General features: G+C 47.1%; 1 protein-coding gene across 5 annotated transcripts in view; it reads left to right on the top strand.

Annotated features, from left to right (window-relative positions):
- Positions 1 to 17,968, top strand: part of pmfbp1 (polyamine modulated factor 1 binding protein 1) — a 202,490-nt gene extending 184,522 nt beyond the window's left edge. For 4 of the 5 annotated variants that reach the window (XM_045689148.1, XM_045689147.1, XM_045689149.1 and 1 more), the window contains 13 exons: positions 1,945 to 2,098; positions 3,546 to 3,713; positions 5,486 to 5,653; positions 5,746 to 5,913; positions 6,110 to 6,277; positions 10,145 to 10,312; positions 10,644 to 10,706; positions 10,828 to 10,937; positions 11,036 to 11,110; positions 11,870 to 11,963; positions 12,107 to 12,183; positions 16,491 to 16,620; positions 16,915 to 17,968. In XM_045689148.1, coding sequence (XP_045545104.1) covers positions 1,945 to 2,098; positions 3,546 to 3,713; positions 5,486 to 5,653; positions 5,746 to 5,913; positions 6,110 to 6,277; positions 10,145 to 10,312; positions 10,644 to 10,706; positions 10,828 to 10,937; positions 11,036 to 11,110; positions 11,870 to 11,963; positions 12,107 to 12,183; positions 16,491 to 16,620; positions 16,915 to 17,190 — 1,819 coding nt within the window. In that variant the 3' untranslated portion in view covers positions 17,191 to 17,968. The remainder of the gene's footprint in view (positions 1 to 1,944; positions 2,099 to 3,545; positions 3,714 to 5,485; positions 5,654 to 5,745; positions 5,914 to 6,109; positions 6,278 to 10,144; positions 10,313 to 10,643; positions 10,707 to 10,827; positions 10,938 to 11,035; positions 11,111 to 11,869; positions 11,964 to 12,106; positions 12,184 to 16,490; positions 16,621 to 16,914) is intronic. The other variant, XM_045689150.1, reaches the window with a different exon arrangement.
- Positions 17,969 to 18,691: the final 723 nt, after the last annotated feature.

Genomic DNA, 18,691 nt, shown 5'->3' with positions numbered 1-18,691 from the left:
TTAGACGTAGTTTGAAGAGAGCAGAGTTGGAGAGCGAGAGGACACTTGCATTTTCTCTTGAGCTACGTTTAATAGCCTACCTTTTAGGATCGGGACGATTTTCAGACAGAGACAAAATAATATGGGTGATCAATATTTATTACTAGGCAGTGTAGTAAACTATAGCCTAATCATATTTAAGTTAATTTCCTTGGAAAGATTCATAAAAATTAATCCCAAAGTTGTATGTCTGATGAGTGATGAATGCAGGATGAAAAATGCCGACCATGACTCAATGATGTCTGTTGGGACCTGCAGCCCTCTACCGCCAAGCACACAGCATGTCATGAACCTGTCTTTAACCCCAATCCTTTACATTTCACTGTGCCATTAGTTCAACAGTGACTTGAGTATTTACTTATTCCCATTTAGATCCAAACTGAACCTTTTGGTCAGTAAGGCCACAGTGTCTTTATAACAGACAAGCCTCTCAAACAATCACTCTAAATAATGCCTGTGAAACAAACACCCATCTGATGTTAAATGTGTTTAAAAACCCACTGTGCCTCACACACTCTCTCAATCTTGTCTGTATCTTAGTGGCTGAGAAAAAGAGAGAAAAGTGTTTTGGCTTTGTGACCCTTGGCACGCTGCCCCCCCCGCTCTCCCCCTCCTCCCCCTGTCCATCTGGGCAGTGTGTGCTCCGGCTGCTCGATAGGCAGATCATTCCAGGTCGGGGCCCTCTTGTGAAATCAGATGTTTAACTGGCCAGGAGAAGAGGGATGGGAGCGTCTTAACCAGCACCTTGCCAAAGGTCTCCTGTTCAGTCAGCCGTCCCGCCGCTTGGAGTGAGCCCACTGCCTGCCAATAGGCATTAGGGAGGATTTAGTAATTAAGTGATAGGCTGAGGACTAAATTGGGTGTTTGTGGGCTGGCGAGCCACCCAGAGGTCCCCACAGCCATGCAGATAGGGGATTCTAATTGCCAGGGATATTGATCAACCTGGAGAGGGGGGATGCAGGGGATTCACGAGCCATCGATTTGCTGTTACTGCGGCCGCCTTGTCAATGGGAGAGGGAGGTGAGCACTGAGAAGGCTCTGGGCTCCCCCACACACACACACACACACACACACACACACACACACACACACACACACACACACACACACACGCTCTCAAACACTCACTCACTTCTGAAAGGGCTTTACCCCTCAACCCCCGCCCACCTCCTCTATATCTCTCGTTCTCCCTTTTTCTTAGACTGTCTAAAGGTGTTGCTTCTCGGATGGGTATTGGCAGAGAGGAGGGGCAACACCTTGGTAGAACATGTCCCTAGGGAACGCCACCCTCACACTTTGCTCTACATACAGTATAAGTTCCTCCTTCACACTCTGCTGGTGTGTCCCTCGTCACCCTCCCTAACGCGGTGTGTCCCTCCCTGGGCAGGCGAGGGCTTTGACGCTTGGCTGTGGTCTGAGTTAATGTCTCAGGGAGAGAGGGCATGAACTGGGCCGCTCTCGGGGATTTGATTAGCTGCTTCACCTGGCGGTAAACAGGCCCTGGCCATCCCTCACACACAGCTCTGATCCCATCACTCACGCCCCGGCGCCCCATCAGCCCAACGCTCGCCCCACTACACCATGCCACACCGCAAAGCACCGCACAGCCAGAATTAGTGCAACGTCCCCTCATTAAATGTTCAGGCTTGCCTGCTCAGATTAAATCTGGCATACACAAACACACACGCATTACTCTCCAATGATTACATTTCTTGCATTACATCACAAGATAAATGAAATTCCCTTTGATTTTGAAAATGTGAACAAGAGTGAAAACAAAGTTTACAGCATGTGGGGCGTAGCTATGGCAGAGAGAGGTATCAAACATGCCAGTTTGAAAGTAGTGGTCGTTTAAAGACTGGGAGCCCCTGACTGACGGTGTGTCTGGCCGTGTGTGTGTATCAGGACCCAGGTGGAGAGTCTGAAGAAGGAGGCAGGGGAGAGCAGGCAGGCCCAGCTCAGTGCTCAGCAGGAGGCCAACACACACCAGCAGGGAGCTCAGCAGCTGGAGGCAGAGCTGACCAGCACCAAGGACACACTCAGGACTCTACAGCAGCAGGTAAGACCCAACATTAACACATAAAGCAAACCAACCAACCAACAGGTTCCTACAAACAGTGTCCTGAAACCACAGTCACCACCTTGGGGAGCCTCTCACAGTAAAAGGGACTTCACAACACCACCTCTATCCTAAGTCATTTAGGGTCTGTTACACTAGAGGAACAGTCTTTTAACGCCACTTCAATACCAAAGTGAATTTGTTGTAGCCGGTTAGGAAACTGAGGTTAAGGTTAGGAAAATGGTTAGGTTTAGCGAAAATGCTCTCCTAACCTGCTACGAAAATCACTTTGTATCAAAGTGGCGTGAAAAGACGGTGTCCTGTTACACTAGATCAATATATTGATTTGAGATAGCTACTGACCCAGTAGCCTTGCACTTGACTTTTCCTGCTAGCAGTGACTTTGCTGATAACTTCTTTATTGAGATAAAAAAAAAAACATTCGATCTTGTCTCATCGCTGCAACTCCCCAACGGGCTCGGGAGGTGAAGGACGAGTCATGTGTCCTCCGAAACATGACCCCCCAAACCTTGCTTCTTAACACCCGCTTGCTTAACCCGGAAGCCAGCCGCACTAATGTGTCGGAGGAAACACTGTTCACCTGACTACCGAGGTCAGCCTGCAGGCGCCCGGCCCGCCACAAGGAGTCGCTAGAGCGCATTGAGCCAAGTAAAGCCCCCCCAAACAAACCTTCCCCCTAACCTGGACATCGCTGGGCCAATTGTGCGCCGCCCTATGGGCCGGTTGTGATACAGCCCGGGATCGAACTGGGCTCTGTAGTGACGCATCTAGCACTGCGATGCAGTGCCTTAGACCGCTACGTCACTCTGGAGGCCCGTTTCCAATTTTTTTAAAGGAACTCAGTCTGGCTTTAAACTTACTTTTGAAGTTGTAGTAGTAGTAGTAGTATACACAGGGTGCAGTTTCAAAATGGGGTAGTGCGTCATCAGTTCCTCTTGTCATGTCAGTCATTGCATATCTTAGAGAGCTATTTATAACTTGTCCAGATCAACTGACCCATGTCAGCTGACGTTTATTTATTTTGTTCGATATATATTGGTGTCATTTTTTTGTCACTCAAATATGGCAGGAATACACATTAGACATGGCAAAATGAATAGAATTGCAAGAAAATGTGCTTTAAAACTGTAAAATGTTCATTACACCCCATTACAAAATGTGCAGAATTGCAGGAAATAAGCTTTAAACCTACAAAGTTCTCTCCACCAACAAGAGGGGTGTGAACCGTTTGTCATGAACAGTGTTTGTGCCCATTGAAATAGAAGTGGCTCGTGCGCGGGGGGTTGCGGGATGCTCCCCAATGCTGGAAGGGGGGCCCCGAGTGGAAATGACTAAAATGTAAATGTAGCCTAACCTCAGAATATTGCCTGTAAACGTGTGGTCGGTTGGTTGGCTGTGTGACTGTGGTTGTCTCTCTGTGTGCCAGCTGCAGGAGCAGGCTGATGCCAGCCGGGAACTGCGGGCAGAGCTGTCCCAGGAGCAGGCCAGGCAGCAGGAGCTGCAGGAGAGGAACCAGGGGGCCAGGGAGAGAGAGGCCCGGCTGGAGTCAGAGAGAAACCAGCTCAGAACCAACCTGGAAGCAGCTCACAGCCAGGTAGATTCAAACACTATAATTAATCAATAAGGCACCTCTGGGGTTTGTGGTATATGGCCAATATACCACAGCTAAGGGATGTTCTTATGCACGGCGCAACGCAGAATGCCTGGATACAGCCCTTAGCCGTGGTATATTGGCCATATACCACAAACCCCAGAGGTGTCTTATTGCTATTATAAACTGGTTACCAATGTAATTAAAGCAGTAAAAATAAATGTTTTGCTATACCCGTGGTCTGATATACCATGGCTGTCAGACAATCACCATTCAGGCTCGAACCAACCAGTTTATAATAATGTATATAAAACTAGCGCTCAACTAGACATGTGCAGTCAACAACTCAGCACTCAACCAGGTGCTTTCACACACATACTAATGTATCCAAAAACTAGCGCTCAACTAGACATGTGCAGTCAACAACTCAGCACTCAACCAGGTGCTTTCACACACATACTAATGTATCCAAAAACTAGTGCTCAACTAGACATGTGCAGTCAACAACTCAGCACTCAACCAGGTGCTTTCACACACATACTAATGTATCCAAAAACTAGCGCTCAACTAGACATGTGCAGTCAACAATAGCACTCAACCAGGTGCTTTCACACACATACTAATGTATCCAAAAACTAGCGCTCAACTAGACATGTGCAGTCAACAACTCAGCACTCAACCAGGTGCTTTCACACACATACTAATGTATCCAAAAACTAGCGCTCAACTAGACATGTGCAGTCAACAACTCAGCACTCAACCAGGTGCTTTCACACACATACTAATGTATCCAAAAACTAGCGCTCAACTAGACATGTGCAGTCAACAACTCAGCACTCAACCAGGTGCTTTCACACACATACTAATGTATCCAAAAACTAGCGCTCAACTAGACATGTGCAGTCAACAACTCAGCACTCAACCAGGTGCTTTCACACACATACTAATGTATCCAAAAACTAGCGCTCAACTAGAAATATGCAGTCAATAAATTCACACATATTGCTAATGCATGTCACACTCACACAACATATGTTAATCATACTGTAGTGTTTGTTTGTTGATTTATGACTAAAGGCAATTTCCCAACACAAACAATTAGTGTCAGTGAACGTCATGAATTAAACCTGTGCTTGCTGACAGTTAAACGTTTCAAAAGGCATTTTTTGCCTTTACATGTTGTTTTTCCATTCATCAGGAGAGTGTCTTCTCCTCACATAGTGTCTGACTGAAGCCTGGCTACACTCATCTACAATCCACTCAGATTCCCCCTCCAGCCATGCTCGCAAATTGAATTAGTTTCCGTCTCTGAATTTGTGTTTCAAAAATAGTAATTCTTTTTTAACCCCCAAGGAAGCAAGAGAAATGAGTCAGATCTGCACACGTCATGAATTTTGTGAAATAATAGTTTTCCACCAGCCAAAGGGATACAAGCCTGAAGCGCAGCAATTTACCAACTGTTCAGCTGCTAGGAAATTTAATTGAAGCACATAATTCATATCTTTAGAAAGTTAAATCAATCTGATCAAAAACTTTCTCACTCAATTACGGCCTGAAATTAATCTCCTTAATCCCAATTTAAAATCTGTCATGCATGTAAGTGCAGATCTCTCATCTATCTGCCCATCCATGTTACTTAATCCTGGAACAGAGAGCTAAGATGGCGCTGCGATTGTCAGATTTAGACCCATCTATCTTTGAGCCTGATATACACACAGTGACACACACACCTGATGGGAGCTCTGATAGGGGTGTGTCTCCTGTCTGTCCTACAGCTGAGGGAGCGGGAGAGGACAGTGGGGTGCCTGCAGGAGCGTGTGGTAGAGCTGCAGAGCACCACCCAGAGGCTGCAGGGGGAACAGACAGCCTGCCAGGCTCAGCTGCAGCAGTGTAGGAGGGAGCTGGAGAGCAGGGAGGGCCAGAGCCAGAGCCACAGCCAAGAGGTCAGAGGTCACAGTCACATACTGTCCATATGCTGAGTGTACTTGGTGTGTAGTTAGGGGCCCATGTTCCATGTGTGTGTTCTCCTCTCCAGATAAGCATCCTTCAGGAGACGGTGTCCAGGCTGAGAGAGTGTGTAGAGGAGGCTCAGGCCAGCAGCAGGCAGGGGACCAGGGACACAGCAGCAGCACAACACAGCCTCAGAGAGCTGAGACTGGAGCTGGCCTCCACCCAGGCTTCCCATAGAGAGAGCATGGAGCTGGTGGGTGCCCTGCTTACACACTAGTTCTCTGTCAGGCATGTCATGAAAATACTGACGTTAAAACAATGACACTGACTCTCAACTTGTTTTAGGGTAATGAATGTGAGGAAATAATGTGTAGTGGGACTAACAATGTATATTTTGTGTGGGTGTTTGTTTTGTGGTGTGTGGCTGTGCGTGTGGTGGTACTGGTCAGCTGGCTGAGCAGAGTGGTGAGGCTGCAGGTCTACGTAGTGAGCTGTCCCGCCTGCAGCAGAGGAGCTCCCAGCTGTCAGAGGAGAGAGGGGGCCAGGAGGAGAGGACCAGGCAGCTGGCTGCAGAGCTCCACAGACTACGCACCGCCAGCAGACAGTCACTGGACGAGGTGAGAGAGAAGGATCTACACATCAACATTTCCATTCATCCTCATGGCAATTAACCAATAACCATCCATTTCATTGTCAATAACCACTGATCTGGTTCTAGATCTGACACTGTCAACAGCCAACCATTAGGTCATGTACCAGATAACCTCACATTACATCCTAGACTGTTAAAGCCTGTAGCCAACCATTAGGTCATGGACCAGATAACCTCACATTAAATCCTAGACTGTTACAGCCTGTATCCAACCATTAGGTCATGTACCAGATAACCTCACATTAAATCCTAGACTGTTACAGCCTGTATCCAACCATTAGGTCATGTACCAGATAACCTCACATTAAATCCTAGACTGTTACAGCCTGTATCCAACCATTAGGTCATGTACCAGATAACCTCACATTAAATCCTAGACTGTTACAGCCTGTATCCAACCATTAGGTCATGTACCAGATAACCTCACATTCAATCCTAGACTGTTACAGCCTGTATCCAACCATTAGGTCATGGACCAGATAACCTGACATTAAATCCTAGACTGTTACAGCCTGTATCCAACCATTAGGTCATGGACCAGATAACCTCACATTAAATCCTAGACTGTTATAGCCTGTATCCAACCATTAGGTCATGTACCAGATAACCTCACATTAAATCCTAGACTGTTACAGCCTGTATCCAACCATTAGGTCATGGACCAGATAACCTGACATTAAATCCTAGACTGTTACAGCCTGTATCCAACCACAACACCATCACATGATTAGAAGTGTGATGGCTCAGTCGTTGTATAATAGGAAAAGGGGTTATCTAGTGTAATATACCCAGAGCTGGAAATGAACACTACACCCTTAGAATGCCTGGTCATTAGTGTAGAACACACAGCCCCTCTGAAGTAGAGACTTAACCTCCACAGGTCGCGCTGTACACTAATTGACCACTACAGGAGAGAGCAGGTTCTGTTGTAGAGAAAAGAGGTGTGACTTGTAGCAGTGCCCTTTCTGTGTGTCCGGGGCTGTATTCCTAAAGCTGATTGGATAATGAGACCTCTCTCCCAGACTCCCACAGAGTCTGCATGTACAATACACACACACACACACACACACACACACACACACACACACACACACACACACACACACACACACACACACACACACACACACACACACACACACACACACACACACACACACACATACATACATACATACATACATACATAGAGAAAGTTTTGCTTAGAGGAACTGCCTCACATAATAGCCAAAATATAAATCACAGTTTAACTGAGATACTCTAAGGCCTCATACAGTACAGAAATGTAGTAACAGGTTTTCAATTGAAAATGTGTAAGAGACCTTATGGTTTAAATATTCTAAGCATTGTGTTTGTATTGTGACAAATCCAAAGCACTTTGTTTGTGTACACAGGCACATAAGAGCTGGGTGTGCTTGCTCTGCAGTGCCAAACCTCTCTACAATGTGTTTGTGTCTGTGTTTAGCCGAGGGCACATCTCTGTGGCTCATCGCTGTGGTCTCACGTCATCCTCCTTAAGTGCTGTCAATGTTGCATGGTAACAGCGGCGCTCTGCCCTCTTAATTGGTTTAGGAAGAGGATCCTTGTCATTTTGCGGTCAGCAAACTCCACCAGAGAAAATGAAGTGCGAGTTGCCCCCTCCACGCGCAACCCGTCCCACAAAAAAGAATGATTATGTGCAGCAGGGTGTGTGTGTGTGTGTGTGTGTGTGTGTGTGTGTGTGTGTGTGTGTGTGTGTGTGTGTGTGTGTGTGTGTGTGTGTGTGTGTGTGTGTGTGGTTGTCTGTTTTTACTTTCCACTTTTAGAAATAATTGCTGGTTGCTTGGTGGGATCAAAGGAAGGGTGCAATGATTCTCTGGCCGTGTGGTATGGCTGGGTTCTGGGGAGGTGGGGAGGGAAGGCACTGGGCTGGGGGAGAGCAACTCATTTCACACACCTAAACGTGAGTGTGTGTTTATGTGTGTGAATGTGTTAACATCAGTGTGTGGTGTCTGTGTTTTCTATGTGCTTAATGTGTATCTACATACTGTACTTATGTGTAGTTTAGATGGGGGGGTGGCGGTGTGGGTGTGTGCACCTCTGTCCTAATCCTGTCCGGATTAGCAGGTGAACGCAGCAAGAAGATGGTCAGACTGGGGTTGCAATGCTGTCACACAGGGGTTAGGGGGAATACAGAGCTGCAGTACTGCAGTTTGGAGCCTCCAGTCAGGCTCACCCCCCCCCCACACACACACACACCACTTTAATTGCCTTTGCTTCTTTCATTACATGTATTGCCTCTCCTCTGCATTGCGTGCTCCCTGGGCTTGTGGAAAGGTCATTGTGGTGGGGATGTGAACACTGCACAGCCTCCATGTGTCCCAGCCAAGCAGGCAGAGGATAGGGTGGGGGATGTGAACACTGCACAGCCTCCATGTGTCCCAGCCAAGCAGGCAGGGGATAGGGCGGGGGATGTGAACACTGCACAGCCTCCATGTGTCCCAGCCAAGCAGGCAGAGGATAGGGCGGGGGATGTGAACACTGCACAGACGCCATGTGTCCCAGCCAAGCAGGCAGAGGATAGGGCGGGGGATGTGAACACTGCACAGCCTCCATGTGTCCCAGCCAAGCAGGCAGAGGATAGGGGGGGGGATGTGAACACTGCACAGCCTCCATGTGTCCCAGCCAAGCAGGCAGGGGATAGGGGCGGGGGATGTGAACACTGCACAGCCTCCGTGTGTCCCAGCCAAGCAGGCAGAGGATAGGGCGGGGGATGTGAACACTGCACAGCCTCCGTGTGTCCCAGCCAAGCAGGCAGAGGATAGGGCGGGGGATGTGAACACTGCACAGACGCCGTGTGTCCCAGCCAAGCAGGCAGAGGATAGGGGCGGGGGATGTGAACACTGCACAGCCTCCGTGTGTCCCAGCCAAGCAGGCAGAGGATAGGGCGGGGGATGTGAACACTGCACAGCCTCCGTGTGTCCCAGCCAAGCAGGCAGGGGATAGGGCGGGGGATGTGAACACTGCACAGCCTCCGTGTGTCCCAGCCAAGCAGGCAGAGAATAGGGTGGGGGATGTGAACACTGCACAGCCTCCATGTGTCCCAGCCAAGCAGGCAGAGGATAGGGCGGGGGATGTGAACACTGCACAGCCTCCGTGTGTCCCAGCCAAGCAGGCAGGGGATAGGGCGGGGGATGTGAACACTGCACAGCCTCCATGTGTCCCAGCCAAGCAGGCAGAGGATAGGGCGGGGGATGTGAACACTGCACAGACGCCATGTGTCCCAGCCAAGCAGGCAGAGGATAGGGCGGGGGATGTGAACACTGCACAGCCTCCGTGTGTCCCAGCCAAGCAGGCAGAGGATAGGGCGGGGGATGTGAACACTGCACAGCCTCCGTGTGTCCCAGCCAAGCAGGCAGAGGATAGGGCGGGGGATGTGGCTAGGGAGGATTGGTTATTACTGTCCTTCACATTGTTCCTGTAAAGGAAAACTTGTAATTTATGTTGACCAGTGACCAGTTCTTTGATGTAGTGGCTCAACATGTACATGCATATTAGCATACGCGAGCATTGTTAAGAGTGATTTAGAGTCAGATGAATGTGACTATGACAGGACAATGTTACTAGAAGGAGATGTTTATGGAGGAGTTCACTACAATGTAATTAACTAATGAACTATCGTTTCCCAGTTTCCTACCTGGGCAGGGTTATGGGAAACCCTCATCAATATACATTGCATGTTGCTGTGACTCATTGTTCATCATTCATTTAAAAGGTCCATCAGTCTTCAGAAATGAGAACAAATAGTATATTAGGAAATGCCAGTGACAGGTATCATCCCTCTCTCACCTAGACTCGGTCCTGTGAGGGCAGGCTGGCAGAGCTGAGTGCCCAGCTGGGGAGGTCTCAGCGCTGGGGCCAGGAGCAGCTGGTAGCCCTGGAGGTCCGGGAGGAGGAGGTAGTGCTGATGAAGGTGGAGATGGCTTCTCTCAGGGAGAACTACCATGCCAAGGTGGCCCAGGTCAGACACACACTTACACAATGGGTTCTGGGGACGTTCTGGTAGGGTTTATGACGAGGGATAGCAGGTTTTGCTGACCATGTGACCTGATCAGGAAAAACTCTGGGCCCTTATTGTAGCCTAACTGCCTAACTGTGTAACTAGGCCCAAAGATTTCCTGATCAATTGATGTGCTCATGAAAACCTCTTGGCTCTAGTTATGACATATCCTCACACTTTGCAGTGGCACAGAAAGACCAAACAGCATCGTTAGTAATCCCCTCTCAATGGAAAATGAGCTGTATAGCCATTAGGATGTGCAGCAGGGGTTTGTTCATGTGTCTCTGTTCAGGTGGATGCCTTACACTCACAGCTCCATTCCATGGAGCACAAGTACAGCACAGCAGCTAATGAGGTAGTGAACCCTTAAAACCTCCAGATATGTCAGATAGACACTGTTAGAGTTCTGAGTTATAGACTCTCATTACCTCCTCTCTCTCTCTCTCTCTCTCTCACCCCCCATCTATCTGTCTCAGGTGGAGGTGTTGCACCAGTCTCTGGGTAACGCTCGTTCAGACAGTTCTCTTCTACACAGGGAGAGTGAGCTGGTGGTAACAAACGTCAACCAGTGGGTGAAGGAGCAGAAGTAAGAGCATACCTAACTCCACGCACACACTGATGCCCAGTCACGTTCTACTCTACATTCACTAAGCAGCATTAACCCTGTCTTAACCCTGTCGACAGGCAAGGCAATGAAAAACTGAACCTCAAGATCAAAGACCAGAGCAAAAAGATCATCCATCTCACTGCAGAGAAGGAGTAAGAGCTCTTCCACACACATCCAGCCTGCCCTGTTGTTGTTCGACTCACATTGTTTATTTTATTCACAGGAGACGGGATAGTGATAAATGGTGAAATGCTTAAGCAATAAGGCCCGAGGGGGTGTGGTATATTGCCAATATACCATGGCCAAGAGCTGTTATTAGCACGACGCAACACAGAGTGCCTGGATACAGCCCTTAGCCGTGGTATATTGGCCATATACCACAAACCCCTGAGGTGCCTTATTACTATTTTAAACTGGTTACCAATGTAATTAGAGTAGTAAACATACATGTTTTGTTATACCTGTGGTATACAGTCTGTTTATAAACTGGGTGGTTTGAGCCCTGAATGCTGATTGGTTGACAGTTGTGGTGTATCAGACTGTATACCACGGGTATGACAAAACATTTTTACTGCTCTAATTACATTAGTAACCAGTTTATAATTGCAGTAAGGCATCTTGTTGCGTCGTGCCTAAGAACAGCCCTTAGCCGTGGTATATTGGCCATATACCACACCTCCTCGGACCTTATTGCTTAAATATACCACGGCTGTCAGCCAATCAGCATTCAAGGCTCAAACCACCCAGTTTTTAATTATGATTAGGTCCCCATGTTTAGAGCACTGGTTATCAAGTGTACAGGAGTTAAATGGCTTTAGATTAGATGGAGCAGTGAACATGCTATACTTGTGAAATAAGTGTAAATGGAGCCACCCAGGAGTTGTGACCCGGTTTATTAACTGTGTGTCCAGTCACCTGCAGGAGAGTGTGGAGGGTCTGCAGGAGCAGATGAAGAGGCTGAAGGCTGAGCTGGATGAGAGCAGGATTGAAGCCGAGAGGTTCAGGGTACGTACCATACACAGTTACACACACTGGATAACACTGTCAGACCTCCACACATTTACAACCCTGATATACTGTAATATAACAACACTAATTGAAGAGCATTGTTCCTTTCTATTGAGTAATGTCACTTGTTTTTGTGTCAGGCCTCTCAAGCCAGTATGAGTGACCAGCGCCAGCGCAGTGCCCTGACCAGACTTCCCGTCCAGCTGCTCCACACAGAGTGAGTACTGTACTACTGGCACTGACCTGAGACACTGGATCAGTGGGCTTGGCTCTAGTCCATCCCCTGGCAACTTCCCAGTTCTCCAGGAACAAGAAGCAGCAGGTTCATACGAGACTAATGACTACATGTCCTCTAACTCTCACTAGTTTCTTTGCCGGGGCTCTAGAGACAGCGTCAGTGACAAAGCAGTGACTTCCCAGACTGAGTGAATTCCTCTCTGTTTCTAGAGTAGAGCTGAGACATGGGTCAATAGCAACAATCACCAACACATCTCAGACAGTATTGGTTAAGAGCGGGAGCCTGTCTGTAACTCATAAGAGCTATTGGCAGCCATGTTGATTTCTGTTGTTCTGGGATTAGCATAGGCCTCTCTGTGTTTCTTGGGGCTAATGGTCCGTGTCGTCCGGCTGTGAAATCAGTGGCCTGAGAGCCTCTGAGAAGCCTGCAGATTGGCGTTTCAAATCCCCACCCCCCTCTAATGCAGCCCAGCCTGTCTCAGCCACTCTCTCCATCTCCCAGAGTAGAACAGTTTCGCTGTTCTTAGTTCCCCCTCCGCACCCTGGCTGACCCCCACTGCAGTTTCCTCACGCCGGGGCCCAGATGCCACCGGCCCTTCCTGCCCCACAGGACCACTGCGGCTTGTTAACACCGAAGATGCATTTGTGCAGTCAGGCGGGAAATCCTAGAGGTGGCTATGGATGGTGGTAATCAAAGACCTGGTGCTCTGACACTGAGGACTTGAGGAGGGCTTAGAGATGACCTCTAGTCTAGCCTTCTATCAGGTCTGATCGTCCCACCTAACAGAGACAGCAGACAGACAGACAGACAGGCAGGCAGGTAGACAGAGCCATCCAAGGACACGATCTCCTCTCCTCTGGGCCAGACAGTTCTTAGTCACGTCTGTTTTCAGAAACCAGTCTAGACACTCAGACAGACATCACACACACATTGCCATGATACCGACTATATCTTTTTAAAATTGAACTTGCATTTTATATGTCATGCTGAGAAAAGGCGATTTATTGGTGAAATTGTGTTCCATTTGGTTGTTTGACAGTTGAAACCGTCTCATTTCGCCCTGCCTATACCTCCTCGCTTTAAAGTAAGCCAGTCCTGTGCTCACTGGCATTTCCCTGTAATACGTTCCCGTCTGATTTCCTCCTAAATTGAAATGCGGTAAAGTTAGGGCTGATTGGAGGGATAACTTTTGTTGAGTGTGAGATAGAGGGGGAGAGGGAGGGAGAGAGGAAGAGACGAGGCTGGTTGTGTGAACCCAATCAGAGCCCTGTGCTGACTGTGCTGATTAGAGGCTTGTAGTGAGTGGGATCCATTCTATCCCATCATTCCCTGTGTTTGCTCTGATAACGGAGCCTCAACACTCATCATGGCCCTAACCTCATCCTCATGCTGTCACTTACAACACGCCATACTGAGCTCTCTCAAACGTCTTACGCAAGGTGGCTAATGTACCAAAAGACCCTTTAGAACTTAAAACCTGCTTTGAAAGAACAGTTAGTTTAACTGGTTGGCTGAGTGTGTTAAAAAAAACATTTTAAAAAGTTGCAATATGAGTTGAGGAGCACTGAGGCATTGGGAGGACGTTGCTCTGGAGAGCGTACTGTAGGCTAATAAGTGTTTGTGTGTGCGTTGTGTGTGCGTTGTGTGTGCGTGTGTCGTGCGTGTTGCCTGGCCTGATACCGATGGAGGGCAGATGCAAACTCAGCCCATAAAGGCCCACTGGATGACTGTGACTTCACTCAGCTAATGTTCCAGGAAATCCAGGAAGCCTGTAGGGAGCTGGGAGAACACAGAGGACCTCTAAAAGCAGCCAGAGAGAGGGAGAGAGAGAGTAAATACAAATAAATAGATAAATAAGTGAATGGCATGAGAGGAGCGGAGGGAACTGTCGTCCATTCTCACGCACGCACCGCATTTGTTTATTTATGGCGTCTGAGGGCCTGAGCAGGGCTGATGGGAGGAGGAGGACACTGGGCCTCCTTCCTTATGCATGCCTGGCTCTGCTCCCCAGCTTTCATTAAGTGTCATTACCAGGGCTTTCAGCGCTAGAGCCAAGCTGAGACCTGACAAACACTCCATAGATATGTGTCCATATGGATGGACTGCTGATCCCTCTTATCCGCCACTGAGGAGGGAGAATTAGGCCGAGGGGAGGGGAGGGGAGGGAGGGGAGGGGAGGGGAGGAGAGGAGAGGAGAGGAGAGGAGAGGAGAGGAGAGGAGAGGAGAGGAGAGGAGAGGAGAGGAGAGGAGAGGAGGATGCAGCCATATGTGACTTTAATGGCTAGGATATAGCTATTACTTAAATGAAGGACAGTATTCATGCCTGATTTGTTGTCATGAATATGTCATACGGGTCAGGTTATCCACATTTTGAATGTTTGTACACGTGTACACTCGTAGTGTAAGGGCCATGTACACTGCAGTGTGTTGTAGATAAGGAGGACTAGGAGTTTTAGTGCATATCAATACAGTTACATATCGGGATATCATTTTTTACAATCTATCGTAACGTTTTGACAATATCGCAATATTATTTTTGCACTAGTTGGCTGTACCTGCACCAAAACACCAGTATCTTTTCTTCATCTTCTTTTTAATGCGGAAGCAAAAAAATGATCTGCACTTTTATTTCCATGACTGATCAAAACTCGTTTTCTCATGACTCTCGTCACTGCAGCAGACAGTGACGAAATCACAAATACCGAATCGCAATACATATAGAATCGTGAGAATCGCAGTACACATCGTATCAGCACCTAAGTATCACAATAATATCGTATGGCGAGGTGCCGGGCCATTCCCAGCCCTAATGGCCAGTAGCCATTAATAAAGGCATGCAGCTGATGTGAGATGTGCGTTTCCTTCTACGCATGGTGTTCATTTTTCAATGTCCCTTTCCTGTTCACTTCCTGTTAGAAGGCCTGCTGATTGATGGCTTGTGCTGTTTATTTGGATATCAGCAAATTAAATATTCATGTCGTCCGCTTTCCCAAGCAGAAGTTATCTAGATGCAGTGTAAATGGTACTTGGGATTAGATTTTCACAGCAGATTGCTGTTATTACAGGAGAAAAAGGTGAAAAGAGACTGTGTGAGCAGTCGTCTTCCTGGGAGGCAATCTATTTCTCTTCCACACAGAGCACCGGAGCCCTGGACCAAGCTCTTAATGCGCGGGAGAGAAAGTGCTTTGGTCTGCAACCTTTCACACCTTCACCTCCCCTTCATATGATTGAATAGTTAATAACTTTAACTTTCCTTTGAAAGCCTGTGATGTGGCTCCTACTGAACGGCCTTTTGTCTGGCTGACACACCTGCCTATTGCTCTCTCTGTCTGTCTGTCTGTCTGACTGCCTGCCTGACTACATGTCTACTTGGCCCAGATGCCAGATTATCTGATAGCCCTCTCACTTTCAAGGCTGTCCCTCGCCTGAATTACCGCCTAGCTTATCTGTCTGCCTTATAGGAAGGAGCCTGTACATCATCAGAATGTTGATGGAAAGGGGTTTTGATTTCTTCCTCTTCTTCTCTCCTTCCTTCCTCCCTCAAGACACTTGTACACAAATAGACACACACACACACACACACAGGGAACTCATTAGCGCACCCCGTGCTCACAGCTCCAGCAGAATGTGACCCTGCCTAATTGTGCGCCACGCTCATTTGTTCTCCCTGCATGATGTGGCGATTGCTTATTTATTCTCCTCAGGGCTCCTCTCTCACATTAAAATGATTGACTTATTTCATTCACTGCACATTTGCCAAGCTTTATTTGATAAGCTCATTTCCCTTGGTGCCCAGAATCCCCCCTGTTCCCATGTTTAAAAGTTATAATGTTCCCAATGCAGATTATTATTCATACTTGTGATTGTTTCTTCGGCTAATTATCTGTGTTGGAATAATTTTGCATCTGTGAGCCTGTTTATCCCGGCGGAATGAAATGGCACAAAAGGGCACACATTAACGATGCGGCTGGAATATCCGAGGAGCCAGTTGTGTACACAAAGCTGGCAGACGCGGTCAACAAGAAGCTTAACAGGGATTGGGACTTCGTGGAAGGTTTACCAAAATAAGCAGACAGAATTTGCATTTGGTTAGAGGGCTGTTGACGAACAGAGCCATCAACATTTGGTCCATCAGGTAATGAGATGGGCTCTGTTTTGACGTGGATATATGCAGCGAGGTGGAGCTAAACTAGTTGTAGTCAATAGAGGTCATGGTTAAGGTGGGTAGTGCAGATCCACTCCACTCTGACCCATTGACCACCATCAGCCCTCTCCTCCCCTACAGTGGGGAGACCCTCCCTGCCCCAGACCAAGAGGAGAGTTCTAGAGAGACTCAGCAGTTTAGAGAACAGAGCCAGTACCAGAGCAGAGACACAGACAAGCTAGCAGCAGGAGACCTGTTCAGTAGTGTACCGGTAGGTTAATACACTGGAATGGATATGAACTCACCAACAGAGGACACAGTGGGATAGTATTAGGTAGGGGAATGATTAGCAGTATTTCTGCAGTGGGAAGTGAATGATACCTCATAATGAGTCATGTATTAACAGTAATTCTCTGGATAATATTCATGATGATAAATATGCAAAGTTAAGGTCCATGGTGATGCCAACATACCAATAGTAACACTGAGCTCTGAGGCTGACTATTGACGGTATCTTATTTGAATGTACAGTAATCTGTTTCTGTCTGCCGCTGCTCTGTCTCAGATCTGCTCTGACTGCGACAGGAGCCTTGAGTGGTCAGGGAGACAACCTGTGGAGGAGGAAAGCTCTGGCTGCCAACCTGCATCTGCGTTAGCCCCAGACGCAGCCTGTGCCTGCCTGGCAGGGAGGGGGGCCACGTTTGCTGCGGAGGTGGCCAGAAGAGTGGCCCTTAGGGCCCTGGAGCGCAGACCCCTGTCATGTGGCCACCAACGCTGGAGCAGACCCCGCTCTCTCAGCTGGGACGGGCCACACCCTACACATCTCAGGGAGGGACACTGATGGGTGCTAGTATGAACCAGTGAGAAGGGAAGTACAGGTAGTTAGTATGTTATTATGACTCAAGAGAATACAGCACAAAAATATATATATTTGATTTGTAGTTTGATAGATATGAATACATGATTGTATTATATTTAAGATTTTTTAATGAGAATACTAAACTTGAATAATTTAATTTCTTTGTTATTTTCAGTATGTCCTTTTTTTCAAAATCTTATCTTTTGTGGCACAATATGTTCTCTTTCCTGTGTTCTCGATGACTTCATGTGATTTTGTGGCACTACTACCTTTGCCTTACAATTTATTTAGAAATCAGCTCAGTACTTAGATTGTAATTTACAACTTTATGTATGGATGTACAGAAAATCTGTTGTGAATAAGTAGACAAACATAATGTAGAACTGGGCTGAAAGAGTAATGGTAAGAGATTAGAATCTTACCTGTACAGTATCTGGGTCCTTCCACCAGTTCGGTACCTTTTTAGAAGTGCAACTTGTGATTTCACAAAATGTTGACATTCTGTCCTAAAGAGCACATGTTCAACACGTTGCCATCTCAAGGGGTTAAATTTAAAAAAGACTATAGTTAGTGCCTATTAAGTACCGAATAAATTCTCTGGGTTGATCGTATCAGGGTTGATCGTATCAGGGTTGATCGTAACAGGGTTGACCGTAACAGGGTTGACCGTAACAGGGTTGACCGTATCAGGGTTGACCGTAACAGGGTTGACCGTAACAGGGTTGACCGTAACAGGGTTGACCGTATCAGGGTTGATCGTATCAGGGTTGACCGTAACAGGGTTGACCGTAACAGGGTTGATCGTATCAGGGTTGACGATCTTAAATCAGCCATAAATCCCCTCGTGACAGGGGGAATGGAAGCTTGTTGTGTGCAACAGGGAGTGGCAATTGAATGCAAGCTAACACACAAAAAAATCGAATTGCTAAAACATTTCTAGCCTGTCTATCTATGGGTAACAGGGTTATTCGTGTTATGCTCGACCCGAAAATGGCCAAACAAGTATAACCAGCTCACCTACATTTACACTATGATTTAACTATTAGAAGTTCAAGGTTTCTTTTGTAAAGGAATGGTTTCAACATATGAGGGACTGATGTAAATTAATCACTAATCAAATGAAATAAATATCTTCAGAAATGACTTAAAATAACTAGAGATTTACAATGACGGAGAAATGTTTGGATTAAGTGGGTTGAAGTCTTCCTAGAAGTGACATAGGGTTGGCACTTTAGCAAGCCTTTATTCATATTAAAAATCAGATTTATTGAATTCTCCATGCGGTCTATATTAAAGGGCACTTCATTGAATATAGCAGGCTTTTAAAATCAATATTGGTGGACAATTTCTACCTAAAATATCTAAAGGCACTCTTTGTGAAACGACCCATCTGACAAATACTTGTATCTATCCATTCAGGGTTTTGAGTTTCATTTACATTTTTGTAGAAACCTAGAAAGAAAGAATCCGAAAAAAAAGTGTC

The sequence above is a fragment of the Salmo salar genome, chromosome ssa11, assembly GCF_905237065.1.
Source record: "Salmo salar chromosome ssa11, Ssal_v3.1, whole genome shotgun sequence".
In the NCBI taxonomy this organism is placed as follows: Eukaryota; Metazoa; Chordata; class Actinopteri; order Salmoniformes; family Salmonidae; genus Salmo; species Salmo salar.
This window is presented reverse-complemented; position numbering and strand designations above follow the sequence as displayed.